General features: G+C 43.4%; 1 protein-coding gene across 10 annotated transcripts in view; it reads left to right on the forward strand.

Annotated features, from left to right (window-relative positions):
- ERC1 (ELKS/RAB6-interacting/CAST family member 1) overlaps positions 1-14541 on the forward strand; it is a 512836-nt gene that overhangs the window by 67649 nt on the left and 430646 nt on the right. For all 10 annotated transcript variants that reach the window (XM_075941054.2, XM_089775709.1, XM_075941075.2 and 7 more), the window contains exon 3: positions 14120-14536. In XM_075941054.2, coding sequence (XP_075797169.2) covers positions 14120-14536 — 417 coding nt within the window. The remainder of the gene's footprint in view (positions 1-14119; positions 14537-14541) is intronic.

Here is a 14541-nt window from a genome sequence, read left to right on the forward strand (position 1 = left end):
TAAAGGTTACAGTCTACAGTTAGTAGTGCTGCAATTTCACATTTGATTTTCTTCACAACCCTTTGATGAATGCTATCTTGCCCTGGTGTCTTATTACTGTTTAGTTTATCATTTTGTTCCAGAAATTCCACTAATGACAGCTCAGTCTGGGTCAGGATGGTGCCACTGCACATAGCAAGGGCATTTTTTCCCCAAAAATTGATGAAAATACAGGCAGTCCCTGGGTTACATACAAGATAGGGACTGTAGGTTTGTTCTTAAGTTGAATTTGCATGTAGGTCGGAACTGGTACATATTGTAGGGGAAACTCTAGCCAAACATTTCTCCAGAGCTCAGTTTTATTCTCCCACATCTCAGTTCCCTCAGTCCTTTATTCTCAAGCTGAGGTGTCTGCTGAGAAAAGCCGCTCCGCGTCTCCCTAGTCTGCTGGGGGGGGAGGAGGCTAGCTTCGCGTTTCCCTGGTCTGCTGGGGGGAAGCAGCTAGTGCGGGGTTGCCTCACCCCGTTTGTAAGTAGGGATCCGATGTAAGTCGGATCCATGTAACCCGGGGACTGCCTGTAATGTATTTTTGTAATAAAATAACCTCCTGTCAAACTTTACAAGACAAATGCGTGGGTGTGTAGAATAACAAGGTTAGAAAGACATTAAGAATTTGTCTAGATTAATCTGTGGCACTATTGTAGCTCAAATTGATTGATTGCAATTTAGTGTGAGTTAGCTAATATGTAAATACTAATGTAGTTACTCTACAAACATTGGTTTGAGGGGAAAAATGTAGATCACAATCAATTAACTTGTTACAGCAGGGTTACAAACATAAGTCTGTATAAAAAATCTTGGGTACACTTTAAAGATGAGCTTTCTTCAAACTATTTTGAGTGTGTTTTTTCCATTTTGCTGAAAAATGCATCTCTTCTCTCCTTTTTTTGGTCCTGGAGCAGGGTGCATTTCCTGTTTCTTACAAGTTGTGCATTTTCTTCATGGGGTTTTTACTTCTCTAGTCTATTGCCATTGATATGGAGAATTTCATCCTCAGGTTTTTTTAATGTATTTTCCAAATTATCAGCCATTATTTTCATAGTGCAAACACTGAGTGAAGTTTGCTAAAAATAGATGCCATCAACACTGAAACAAATGGTGACACCACCAGGGCCCAATGCTTGGCACCAAAAGAAGACACTCTGAGAATAATATGTTAAGGACATCTAGGCTCTTGTAAGGTTCTAATCATCTCAGTGGTACAAGAAAAATCCAGATGTAAGAAATGTGCCCCAGAAGAGAGAGAGCTAAAGAAACCTGACCTCTTCAAGAGGAAAGCCTACTGTTTTGACTACCATCAATTATTAGGAGTAAATTATCAAGTCCTTCTGGTCAAATATAATTTCCTGATTTGGGACAATGTAACACTCTTTTTGACAAAGCTTCAACTTGATGGTAGTGATTCTCCAAACAGCCACAGACACTGAGGCCACAGACACTGTGGCCAGATCGATGACTACAGTGGTGGGAATGCAAAGGGCCCTGTACTGGTATTGAGCACTCTCAAGGAACTGCAAGCTGCTACAAAGGATTTACCTTCTGAAGTGATGGAGTTCAGCAAAAATGGAGACAATGCTCTTCATCCCTTGCACTTCTCAATCTGTAATCCAGACTTTTATTGTAAACAGTATTGCTTGCAGCCTCGAGTGAGAGAGAGAAATGAGTCATAGAATGCCAAACAGCCCAATTATTCTCCTAAGAAAAAACCCAGCTATAATAGGAGATGCCAGTTTTATTCCTTGTTGGTGATGCAGTACACCAGTGCCAGCAAATTTGACAAGACTGTTGGACATCACAGCATATGTTTCCAAATTCACCTCACCCTCTTCTATCAGATGTAGCCTATCCTATAATTGGGTGGATGGGTTTTTTTGAGTCAAACTGGGTATGTTCTCTTACACCCTATATGTCTCTTTTCCCTTTCCCTCTTCAGAGGACCTTCTTCTTACTCATTTTGCATCCAGGTAAACTTTGGTGGCCTTTCAGCGTGATAATCAGTGAGACTCAGGGTTGTAGTTGAGTTCCTTAACTGCTCAGCATGTCATAGAGGGAATACTTCCAAAATATAGGGGGAAAGGATTCAACTTCTGTTGTTTTCTTATTCTGAAGAAGAAAGGGAGTCTTTGTCCTATCCGACTTGAAAAGACTCAGCAAAGACATGTAATATCAAACATTCAAGATGGTAATGCTTGCCTCCATCATTGCAGCTCTTAAAGCTCAAAGTCTGGTTTGTGGCGTTCAGTTTGTAGGTTAGTCTTAGGCTGTGTCCAGACGCAGGGTTTTTTCGAAAAAAGTAGCCTTTTTTCGAAAAAACTTCACCTGCGTCTAGACTGCAGCCGCGTTCTTTCGAAATTAAATTGAAAGAATGCGGCTTTTCTTTTGACGGTGGTAAACCTAATTCCACGAGGAAGAACGCCTTTTTTCGAAAGTGCTCTTTCGAAAAAAGGTATTCTTGAAAGCAAACAGGGCTTTTTAGAAAGAGAGCATCCAGACTCACTTGCTGCTTTCTTTCGAAAAAGCGGCTTGCTTTTTCGAAAGTTCCGTGTACAGTCTAGACGCTCTCTTTCGAAAGAGGCTTTTTCGAAAGTATCTTTCGAAAAAGCCTCTTTCGAAAGAGGCTTGCAGTCTAGACATAGCCTTAGAGGGGTAGCAGTGTTAGTCTGTAACTGAAAACCATAAAAAACAAGGGAAAATATATATAATATATAATATGGGGGGAAATTAATGAAAACCTGAGTCATGAAAGCTTTTGAAAATGCACTTGGCATTTGATTTCTTGAGTAAAACATTCTGATATACTTCTATGTGGTGCATTTTGACTGAAACTTCATGGTCAGACTCCATTGTGCCAACATAGTTACTTACAAAGGAAGTGGTGTCTGCCACACGAATGAATGAGAAGTTGAACTTGTACTGAATTGCTTGATTGTAATATTTGAAACTGTGCACATACATGAGTTCACTGTGTTTTGTTATATTAAAAAAAATCTAAGGCTGCATCTTTGTATAAATGGAAAATTGCTTTATGGTTAATTGATGTGACATTAACCAATCCAGAAAGTCTAATAGATAACAAAATGTGCTTTTAAAATCTCTCTGGAATTTTTTAGTCTTATTTTTTTAAATGATGCAGAAAAAGTCTTGGCTACAAACAGTGATGACAGATTCACATGATAGTTTCTTGCTTTTTAGTATACTTTTAGAAAATGACTTGCATATTTTTTAAATTAGATGAATTTATCTTTCCCAACTTCTATGGCTTCAGCCCACCTATAGGACACTTCAGTGTTGGGATAGGTCAGACGTGATGTACTAAAGTGTCCTTCCTCTCCCCCCCCCACCCCCCCGCTCCCTATATTACCCTATGAAAGAACCATCAGGGAGCTAAAACTGAGAAGATAGTGTACCCTCCCACCTCTTTCCTTCCTCAGTTACTCTGGAATAAACAGCACACAATGGTGTGCCTAGGTGTCTGATGTTATATCTAGTAAAGGAGATCTTGAGTGCCCAGCAGGACTATGTCCCTGACCCCAGCACCCTGCCACCTGCCTGTCCCAGCACCTTGCCCCAGCACCCTGCCACCTGAGCCAGCATCCTTCCACCCAGCAGCACCCTCTCCCCAGCCCCAGCACCCACTAGCACTCTGTCCCCTACCCCCCACCAGCACATTTGGGACCACATTAGTGAGGCTTGGGGGTTTTTGGAGGAGCTTTTTTTTTTTGTTTTGTTTTTGCGTCTCACTTGTGTGGCCCCAACTGACTTTTCTGTGGGTCAGTGACCTTTGACTCAAAACTGGTTCCTCACCCCTCTCATATATAAAGACAATGCTAAAACCTTTTGAGTTTGACATAATACTTTATTTAAAAATGAAGCCGGACCAAACCCCCATTTCACTGCAGCATCTTAACACTCCTGCACCACCTGACCCCAAATCTGAGCCTATCATACACTGGAACCCCTGTCCTGAGCCTCTTACATCCCCAAACTCCTGCATCCCCACATCCTCAGTCTTCTGCCACAACATTCCTCCACCATCCACACATCACAAATCGGTGTTCTGAGCCCATCATACTCACAGCCTCCTTGCTCTGAGCCCCTCACATATCCAGCCCAAACTCCTGCACCCTCACATGCACAAGCCCTGGCTTGCTCAGCACCCCAACCTTCCACCTGAACCCAACACTCCCCAGCCTAGAGCCCCCTCCTTGAGCCAACAGCCCCTTCTCCTGCATCCAAATTCCCTCCCAGAGCTTGTACTTCTCACCCCTTCCCACACCCAAATCCCTCATTCCCACCCCACACCGCACTCTCACTAGGTTGAGACAGGTATAAGGGCTGGAGATTGTAAGTGATGGAGAGGAGGGGAACAGAGTGGATGAGGCCTCACAGAAGGGAGATGGGGGGGTGTCTTGGGGAAGGAATGTGATTTTCATGAATTGGTGGATCCCTCTCTCCTCCCCCGCCTCCTTTTTTTTTTTTTTGGCTTGATAAGCCTAGGGGTTCCTTGAAATTCTGAAAAGCTGAAAAAGGTTCCTCGGCCAAATAAAATTGGGAAACACTGATGTAAAGATTCCAGGGTGACGCTGAAAACTCTTGGCATATATGTACCAGCAGTCAAACAGAAACAGAATAGATATTTTAATCAAAGATACAAGTCTTCGCCCTTCAATCAAGCTCATAGGCATTTTGAAAACAGGAGGAGGTAACGACAAACTAGACTAAGACCGGCCCCTGACCAGCCTGCTGTGTCTCAACCATCAACCTTGAGGCAAATGTTTTAAAGATCAGGCCAAAAGTCCAATAACTCCCCCTTGTCTAGAGCAGTCTCAAGCCCATCTGTTATTCCATCACTGCCTACTACCCTTCTACAACCACTGGTCCTCTATCACAACCGACAAGTGAGTGTTAGGCATCGTGAAGGGCTGATATTGCATTTCTTTTTCCATTATCTCTTCTTCCCACCCACTCTCCCCATCCCTCTTCAGGGACCCATCTCATGAGAGTGTACTACTCCAAGAGATCAAACGCTTTCTCCACTTAAGGGCCATAGAACCCATACTCCAGCAATACAAGGGAAGGGATTTTTACTTCCATTATTTCCTCACAACAAAGAAATCAGGAGGGTGGAGACCAGTTCTCGAGCTCAGGAGGTCCATCTGACACATACAACGTCAGTGCTTCAAGGTGGTGACCCTAGCTATGATGATATCAGCCTTAAATGAAGGGGATTGGTTATTGACCCTCGACCTCCAGGATGCGTATTTTCATGTATCCATCCACCCAGCACGTTGGAATTACCTAAGATTTGCACTCAGCAAGGCACATTTCTAATACACAGTGCTACCCTTTGGACTCTCCATACCACCAAGGGTTTTCTCAAAGATCACAGTGGTGACTGCGCACCTTCGCAAACAAGGGGTATCCATATTTCCCTATCTCAACGATTGCCTGATAAGAACAAACACAAGCCGCAAGGCCCACGAAGTGGTCTTCTTAGCCATGTTTCTGTTCCAGACTCTGGGGCTACAAATAACTCTTTCCAAATGCAAGCTCCAACCAGCTCAGAGTATAGGATTTATTGGGGCTTACCCCGACTGTGTCTGGACAATAGCCTCCCAGTCTATCAAGGACCTTATTGAATTGCTTCAGACCAGCCCACAAGTCCCAGCCAGAGCTTGCCTCCAATCAGTAGGCCACATGGCAGCGGCCACATCAGTGGTAGCACACCCCAGATTACACATGAGACTGATGCAGTAATGGCTAAGAACAGTATATAAAGCTCATTACAATAGTATCAGTAAACTGATTTCAATTCCAAACAAAATGAGGCAATCACTAAATTGGTGGGTGAATCCAAAAAAGTGTATGCTGGGGTACTCTTTCACGGATGTCCCCTGACAATCACGATCATGATGGACGCCTCCCTCCTGGGGTGGGGAGCACACTTCAGTCCTCTGAGTCCAGGGCTGATGGTATCCACATGAATATTCCCTGCACATCAACATATTGGAACCCAGAGCAATACAGTATTCATGCCAGAACTTCCTACAACTGATACAGGGCAACACCATACAGATTTTTACAGATAATCAAGGCCCAGTGTATTACATAAACAGGCAGGGTAGAGCCCGATGTCACCGACTATGCAGAGAGGCAGTCCACCTATGGTCATGGTGCATAGATCAGTGTCCACATACATGCCTCTTACCCCCTGGGCAAGGATAGTCTTACAGCAGACATCCTCAGGACAAGTCAATTAAACAAAAACTTTTCACTCATTGTGCGTTCTTTATTTTTTGTGGATGAACATTCTCATAGCTGGACAAACTTAAAAAACAACAAATAATTTTGCAGCACCTTAGAGACTAACAAAAAATGTAGATGGTATCATGAGCTTTTGTGGGCACAACTCCTTTCTTCAGATGAATGGAGTTTAAGGGGTTGGTCCAATTTCAAATAAATAGCACAGAGAAAGAATTGAGGGGCCAGGGAAGAGGAGGAAAAAGGGGAAAAAATTCTCAGTGTCCATGCTAAATGAAGCTGATAAGAATACTTAGTACCCCTTTTAAGTACCCTTTGTTTGGTTTTTTTATGTCATTAGGATGTCGAATGTAGTGGGCCATCCAGCCAATGTCTTCCTTTAGACTTCTTTTGTAGGAATCAAACTTGTAAATGAAATTAAGGCTTTCAAAATTGGTTTGAAATAATACGGTGACTTTGAGATCCATTAATGAGTGCCCAGGCAAGTTAAAATGTTCCACAACAGGTTTCTGTGTGCTGCCTTTTCAGATATCTGATTTGTGTCCATTAATTCTTTTTCTTTTTCCTCCCCTTCCCCTCAAACCCCTCTCTGTGCTATTTATTTGAAAATTGAATTGAACCCTTAAATACCATTCATGTGAAGAAGTGGGTTGTGCCCACGAAAGCTCATGATACCATCTGCATTTTTTGTTACTCTAAGGTGCTGCAAAACTATTGTTTAAGTTTTTCCAGCTATGAGAATGTTCATCCTCAAAAAATAAAGAACACACGATTAGTGAAAAGTTGTGGTTTAATTGATGTGTCAAGAAAGGAACGAATCCAACTGTCCAGGTTATATTCAGCTGCCTTAACCATAAGACCATTCTTTGTTTTCATGCCATTTCTAATATATTCACTATACATCTGCTCACTTCTATAATAAATGAGGACTTGCAGTCAGAAGCCTCATTTACAACATAACCATGATTCATTCCCAGAGCACAGTTCATCATGTTCAATGGAAGAGGCAAGAGACCTATGGAAAGTACAGTAGACTTCCGATAATCTGGAACCTTTGGGACCTAGGTGGTGCCAAATTATCAGATATGCTGGACTAATAGGAGGTATTCTCCTCCTAAGATGGATATTCTCTCTCACACACACACACACACACACACACACACACACACACACACACACACACACACACACACACACACACAATATAAAGTGTTTTTAACCCTTTTTATTGTACATACTGTAAACAGTTTACTGTAATGTTTTAGTTTTTAACCCTTTTTACCATTTTTATCGTACATACTGTAATGCATAAATTTAGTCATAGAATGAAAGAACAAATGTACAGTATAGTACTCTCTATTATTGTTGTGAAGCCTTTGAAAACAGAAAGCAGAGGATATTATGTACTGTATTATGCAGCACTGGCTAATCACTTTAGCTTAAAACACTTAATACAGCACCTTATTCACTTAAACACAAAAATTATACACTTCAACACTAATACAGTCTATAAATTATTCACTTAAACACTAAAAAAAACCATGGACTTAAACAAAACACTAAAACTTAAATCTAATTTTGTTTATTTGCCATGCTGCATAACTACTCATCATCTGATGAAATACATGCTTCATCATCTGGGATAGGGTGCTGGGGCAGGAACAGGGTGCCAATGGGAGCAGGGGATAGGGTGCCAGTGGGTGCTGAGACAGGGAGCAGGGTGCTGCAGCAGGGGATAGGGTGTTGATGGGGGCAGGTGGCAGGGCAGGTAGCAGGCTGCCGGTAGGTGCTGGGGCAGAGGACAGGTGTTGGTGGTGGCAGGAAACAGGGAGTCCCCTCCCCCCCAAGAAGGAAGTCCACACACCTCCTCTAGGGACTCCTACCCCCTCCCTCCTGCAAGGGATGGATGTCCCGGCGCACGCCTCCTCTGGGAACTCCTACTCCCTCGCCCCGCACAGAGGAGGGAAGTCTGCACGTGCTTCCTTTGGGGACTCCTACCCCCTCCCCCCCGCAGTGGAAGGACGTCCCCGGCATGCTACAGACCTGGCCTTTCAGGTACCATGCCAGCTGTTTGGGGGAGGGGGAGCAGTCAGCGTACTTCCTGAAAGCCCAGAAGTGGCGCGCAGCTGCGGGACTTCTGTCAACCCCAGGGGAAGCCGATGCTACCTCCATTGTCACTGGAGGTAGGTAGTGGGGCTTCTTGGAGTTGGGGGGAAATGGAGGAGGGGCCCCGAACGCCTTGCGATCCACTGGCTGGGGCCTCCCTATCGACCAGTCAGTCGCGATCGACGGGTTAGTGACCACATCACTAGGCTCTTACCATTCTGATGCCTGACTATCGGGAGTGCCATAAAATTGGATGCCAGACTATTGGAGTTTTACTGTAGTATATGATCAACAAATTAAGGACTGTACTATAATGCATATTCATAAGGAGGCACAATTAAGGTTGAATAGGCAACTTTAATTCTGTAACTACCATCTTTAGTGTGCTTGATTTTGAACTGTTAATGTTCTTGTGTAATGTAGTTTTTGGGTGCGATTTCCAACCTGAATTCTATAATGTGAAAGCATACTGAACCTTGTATGGGTCATCTGCAGGATTAAAACCTTTAAATCCAAAGCTCAGAACTCTGAACTGAGTGACCAATAACAGTAGTCTGTTCTCATCCTCTTGTGGTTCCTTCACTCGAGAAGATCGAGACACAAAACTGCCAGTCATTTTATAGATATTTGCTGATTGCAGAGGAATGCAATTTGGATGTAATTCCTAGTTCTGGAGCAAGTGTGATGTAAAGCTAATACATTTTTCTGCCCCATTTCCCCTTGAGCCTAACCCTGTCTGCCCTTATCTTCTCCAGCCTATATCTGTATCAATTCCTGTCTCCCTTCCCCCAATCTTCTCATCTTGTCTTTAGCCTCCCCTCCCCTCTTCCAGGGTCCCTGACCATGTTCCTGCCTCTCTTCCCCTGGTTTTCTTGCCACAGCTCCTAGTCTTCCCTGACAAACACCTTAGTTTTTCTCCTTACAAGTTGTCTTGGTATGCCTCTGTATCCAGAACATAACTACATTGCATTTTCCCTCCTGAAACCAAAGCATCCAGTTCTGTGCAGAATGGAAGTTTAGGTCCAAGTCGCTAATCCATTCTTACTTCATAAAATTTACTTGAAATTTCACCTGTATCAGCAGGCTTCTAGCTTTTCCATACATCCACTGGTGGCACAGAAGATAATTTATTACAAATTTTGATGTTTTTATTTAAAAATGTAATCTGTCAGTCTGTTACAGATGACCAATACATTACTCAAAATCAAATTTTAGATTTTATGTTTTCAGAAATTCGTAATATTGAAGTTTCCTCTTAACTGCGTGAGTTGAGTACCTTTAGAAATTGAGACACGGAAGGCTAGCTGGTATAGACTACTATAGAGAGAGAAAAACATTTTTCCTTTGACTAGTCTATCATAACTTCTGCCAGGGAGAACAAATTAATTTATAATTTAGAAGCCCTGTGACCTACTAGAAGTGCATTCTGGTACAAAATTGGTAGCCAAACAGAATTTTCAGAATCTGACAGTATTCAGTTAAAATGTATTTGTTCTGTAGATTTTAGATTCTAAGAACAAGATATCTGCATCTCAGTCTTGGTTTCTTTTGGATTATAAGACTATCAATTTGTTTACTCCTGTCTGTTCTCTTTTACGATTTAAATCTACTGTGGGTGCTTCTCTTTTACAGTTTCTTGTGGGTGTGTGGTTGCTTAATGACACCCCCTTAATCCAAATGAGTCATTTTTGTGAGTCTGATTCCACAGACAAGTGTATTTCCAACAATCTAAGCTTATCTATAGAATTCATTTGTCTTTTTGCTTGTCTGCTGTCTGAAATAAATCAGTGTAAGGTTTTCTTAATATGAGTTAATTTGCTTGGCTCCCACTTAAAATTAAATCCTATTAGAATCAGAGCTTCACTTTCAAGCTAAGCTACATACTTTATAAATCACTCCATCATGTCCATATAAATAAGGATCCTGGTATCTCTTAGTCATCTTCAGCAGGCCCTAATGGACACCTGACATTAGCCCTTTGTCAGCTTTTCTGCATGGACTGCAACTGAATGTCATAGACAGAAAGGCTTTTGCCTTGTGTGTGCATTCAGCAAAATCTGTATCTCAGAGGTGTTGTCAAAAATGATAACTCTTTGAGAACTAGAGAGAGAAAAATACTTTGTTTTCTTTTATTTGTGATTTGGGTTTTGCTTTAGTGGGCCTTGTTTCTCTACTTATAATTGGAGTATGGTTACTGCCCGGCTCTGTGCAGCCCATCTTTTTCCTGACATTTGGAATACTCTAATTTCAGAGAAGACTGATGAGGGCTTTTTAGTGAGGTTTTTAAGTTTTCATACATGCTGAAATGCTGGCTGGGAAAGCATGTGACTACTAAGTGTTTGAGAGAGAACTTGGAGTAGAATCCCACTACTGGTAATCCTTGTCTCCCTGGAAGACACCATACAGTCATTCCACCTTCTGTTCTCAGAGGCTTTCTTTAATATTCTGTAATGGGGTTGGAGCACCAATTTGTGGCCATGTCTGAGTATTAACTCCTTTCAGCTCTGATGCTCACTTTCCAATGGTTGCTCATACTTCTTCCCCCTGCACTCTGCAGAACTGTTGTGGCTTATGCACACTCCATCCCTTGAGGTGCGGGTACCTAGGAGTATGCCTGATCAGCTGCCGGATCATCAGCAACCTCTGTCAACCTGCACCAACAGCCCGCAGTCCAGGGCAGTACAGCCTAATGGCTAAAGTCAATGAAGATGGCCCTTGGTTCAGGGCAACACAATCTAATGGCTAGAGTAAATAAGGGTAGCTCTTGGTTCAGGGCAGCATGGCCCAATGTCCAGAGTCAACAGTTTGGGGTAACTTCCCCAGTCTAGGGGCCTGGGCCCACCCTACTCCATCCAGTCCCGATGCACGGCCTTGTTAGTGGAAAAGTGCTCCACCAGTCACTCAGCGGGGAATCCAACTGCAATATGCTGAGCTCACTCAATGGGAGATACCACTCCCGCAGCCTCCCTGGGTCACTTCCTACCAGAGTTGGCACGGGGACATTCCACATGGGCTCTGAGTCTTCTGGTTCCCCAGCAACAGCCTCTCCCTGGGGCTCCTTCAGTACTGGCGGCTTGAGGTGATCTCCTGGTCTCTGGGTCCTGTTGTCTAGGTCTCTGGCTGGCACGTCTCTGGAGCTCCTGCAGGAGGTCCTTCTCCTCCAGTGTCCAGTCCAGACTGAGCTGAGCTGCTCTCTTTTATACCGCTCCAGCATTTGGAGCATATCCAGTCTGGGTGGAGGGAAGGGACTTCCTCTGCTCACAGGGTTTTAACCCCTCCTGTCTCAGTGTGGGGTATACACACCCTTTCATAGACTCACAGTGCTCCTTTGTGACTCAGCCCTCTGGACAGATTACTGTATTAGCCCTCCCCTTCTGGGGCATCAGAGTCCCACTGAATCACCTCTTTGTTTACCATAATAGACAGTTTTTCACTCTGAGTCTAGGTCCTTTTCCAGTTTCCCAGCAGCTGGGCAGGAACTGAGGTGCGTCCATTGTTATGGACTTCAGTCAAGAGACCTTATTTTCAGCAGCTACAGCTACATTTAAAATTCAGAGGTGCAGAGGGAACTGGAGCGAGCTGGGACTGAAGCAGTCCCTGCTTGTGCCAGGTCCCAAGTGCGGGTGCTTCTGCCTTTGAAATGTAGCAGGAGCCCTACAGGGCTCCTGCTACATTTCAAAGGAAGAAGTGCAGCAGGGAATGGATGTGTTTCAGCCTTTGAAATGTAGCGGGAGTCTGCACAACAGTCGGGATCTGGCATGAGTGAGGACTGCTTCAGTCCCTGCCTGAGCCATTTCCCTGCTTCATTTCTGCCTTGCATGTTCCCTCCTTCCCACGGAGACCATGCTGGGGGGACACCAGCTTTTAAGCTCCCCCCAGCACTGGTTCTGGCTCCCCCCCTTGCTGCCTCTGTTACAGAGGCAGTAAGGAGGGAGAAGCAACTAGTTGAGTAGTGACTGAACTACTGATATGCCTATGTTTATCAGGTAGTCATCTAGTCACTTACATCCCTAATTTGAACCACTTAAAAATTGCTTTCAGTTCCTCAGCTCAGATGTTGATTATTTACATCTGTGGAAAAGTATTCATGTTGAATTTGGGGAGATGTTTTTAGGTGGAAATTGGGATACTAAAATGCGAGTAACTGTGTAAACACGTAGCCCGCTGAAGCTTTGAGAAGTGACACTGTCAATTTCATGTGTCAAAGAAGATGGATAGCTAAAAATGCTTTACAGTTCCTGGTAATGGTGTTTTCAGAGCATACGTTTCTTTCATTTTGTAAATAAATGAGTAGAAATTCATATTACCCCATACGCTTTACCTTACAGCACACAACAAATAATCAATCATTTTCAGGACTACACCTGTGTGAAAGATTCAGAACCATCATTATATCTTAAGTATTGTTTTCTGCTGAAGTGAAACAGTAATTGCTAAGTGTCATAAAAGTAGAAATACAAGAAAAGGGCACATAAACCTCAAAAGATGGAGATAATTCAGCTGTGCAGCGGAGTGACTCCAAATAATGGAGCTTGGCATCTTTGAACTCTCACATAATGAGGAAAGTAATACTGAAATACTTGTTTACAGCCCCCCAGCCTGCCTTCATGCCTCATTTTGTATAACAACAGTATTTATTAAAAGCACGAATGATCAAAGCACTAACTATTAAAATCCCAAAGATAAACTAGATGAATGTGTTTATAAAGTAGCAAGTATCACTTCTTCCCTGTTCCCTTTTTCAGAGGAATATGTAGAGTCCAACATGTTGGGGAAGGGGATGGGGGGGGGGGGAGACTTCTCATGCTGCTCCTGCCCCAAATTTTTGCCCAGTAGGAGCTGAGAAATGTTGCTGGGGGCATGGGCAGCATGCAAAGTCTCCCTTCTCCTTCCCCAGCATCCAGAGCAGAGAGCAGCCAGCTGTTTAAAGCCACAGGTACCTCCCCTGTTGGCTGCATCTTGACCACTCCTGGTGTACACATTCCCACTTGGGCTGAAATTTCTGAAATCACTGGATTCCAGAGCCCAGTCCATCTTATTGCTACTTTTAGCTGCATATTGGGAGCCCTACAAGCCTGAATCAGTTTACCCAGGCTCTGAGACTCACTACTGTTGTGTTATGTGGGTGTTGTATTGTAATGGAGCTAATTATTCTGCAGTCATGTGCTAACTTCTTATTAATAACAACGTTTCATGGGGTATGGGTAATTTTGATATTTGCTCTTTCATGAGCTACCACAGTGTTTCCTCCCTCACTCCATTAAACAGTCAGCGTTGTTAACCATTATCTTTTTATTCCTTGTCTGCTTTCTGATAGAAGCTATGAATTGCTCTAGTTCTTGAGGCTTTGATGCTGATTTGAGGTGAACAAACGATAACAGAGTAGCCAAGTGTTCATTTATACTTTGCAATGCACTGATTTTTTTCCTGGTAATATTCTTCCATTCTGGACATTAATTTGCAGCACAGATTGCTAGAGGCAGGAAAATTATGTGTTAGAAAATCATTCAGGGCCTTGAAATTTGCAGTTCAATAACTCATCTCCCCCAGAAAAGATCTGGGGAAATTACAGTTATCTGCTGTCAAAAATGTTGAGTATTGTCAGTTGTTTTGTATTTCTTCTGGCTGATTGGTCAAGAGAATTCAAGCAGCCCATATATTCCTAAGTTTTCACTAAGGAAGGAAATTCACTGATTTAGTTTTCTGCTTCTAGCACATGCAGATGACGATCCAGGCTCTCCAGGATGAGCTTCGGATCCAGCGGGACCTGAATCAGCTGTTCCAGCAGGATAGCAGCAGCAGAGCCAGTGAACCATTTGTGGCGGAGCTGACAGAGGAGAACTTCCAACGGCTTCATGCAGAGCATGAGCGCCAGACCAAGGAACTTTTCTTGCTGCGCAAAACCTTAGAAGAGATGGAACTACGTATTGAGACTCAGAAGCAGACCTTAAATGCACGTGATGAGTCGATCAAAAAACTGCTGGAGATGTTGCAAAGTAAAGGACTGTCTTCAAAAGCCACAGAGGAGGATCATGAGCGAATAAGGCGGTTGGCTGAAGCGGAAATGCATGTCCATCATCTGGAGAGCCTGTTGGAACAAAAGGAGAAGGAAAACAATATGCTGAGGGAGGTGAG

The sequence above is a fragment of the Pelodiscus sinensis genome, chromosome 1 (assembly GCF_052426305.1).
Source record: "Pelodiscus sinensis isolate ZL-2025 chromosome 1, ASM5242630v1, whole genome shotgun sequence".
Classification (NCBI taxonomy): domain Eukaryota; kingdom Metazoa; phylum Chordata; order Testudines; family Trionychidae; genus Pelodiscus; species Pelodiscus sinensis.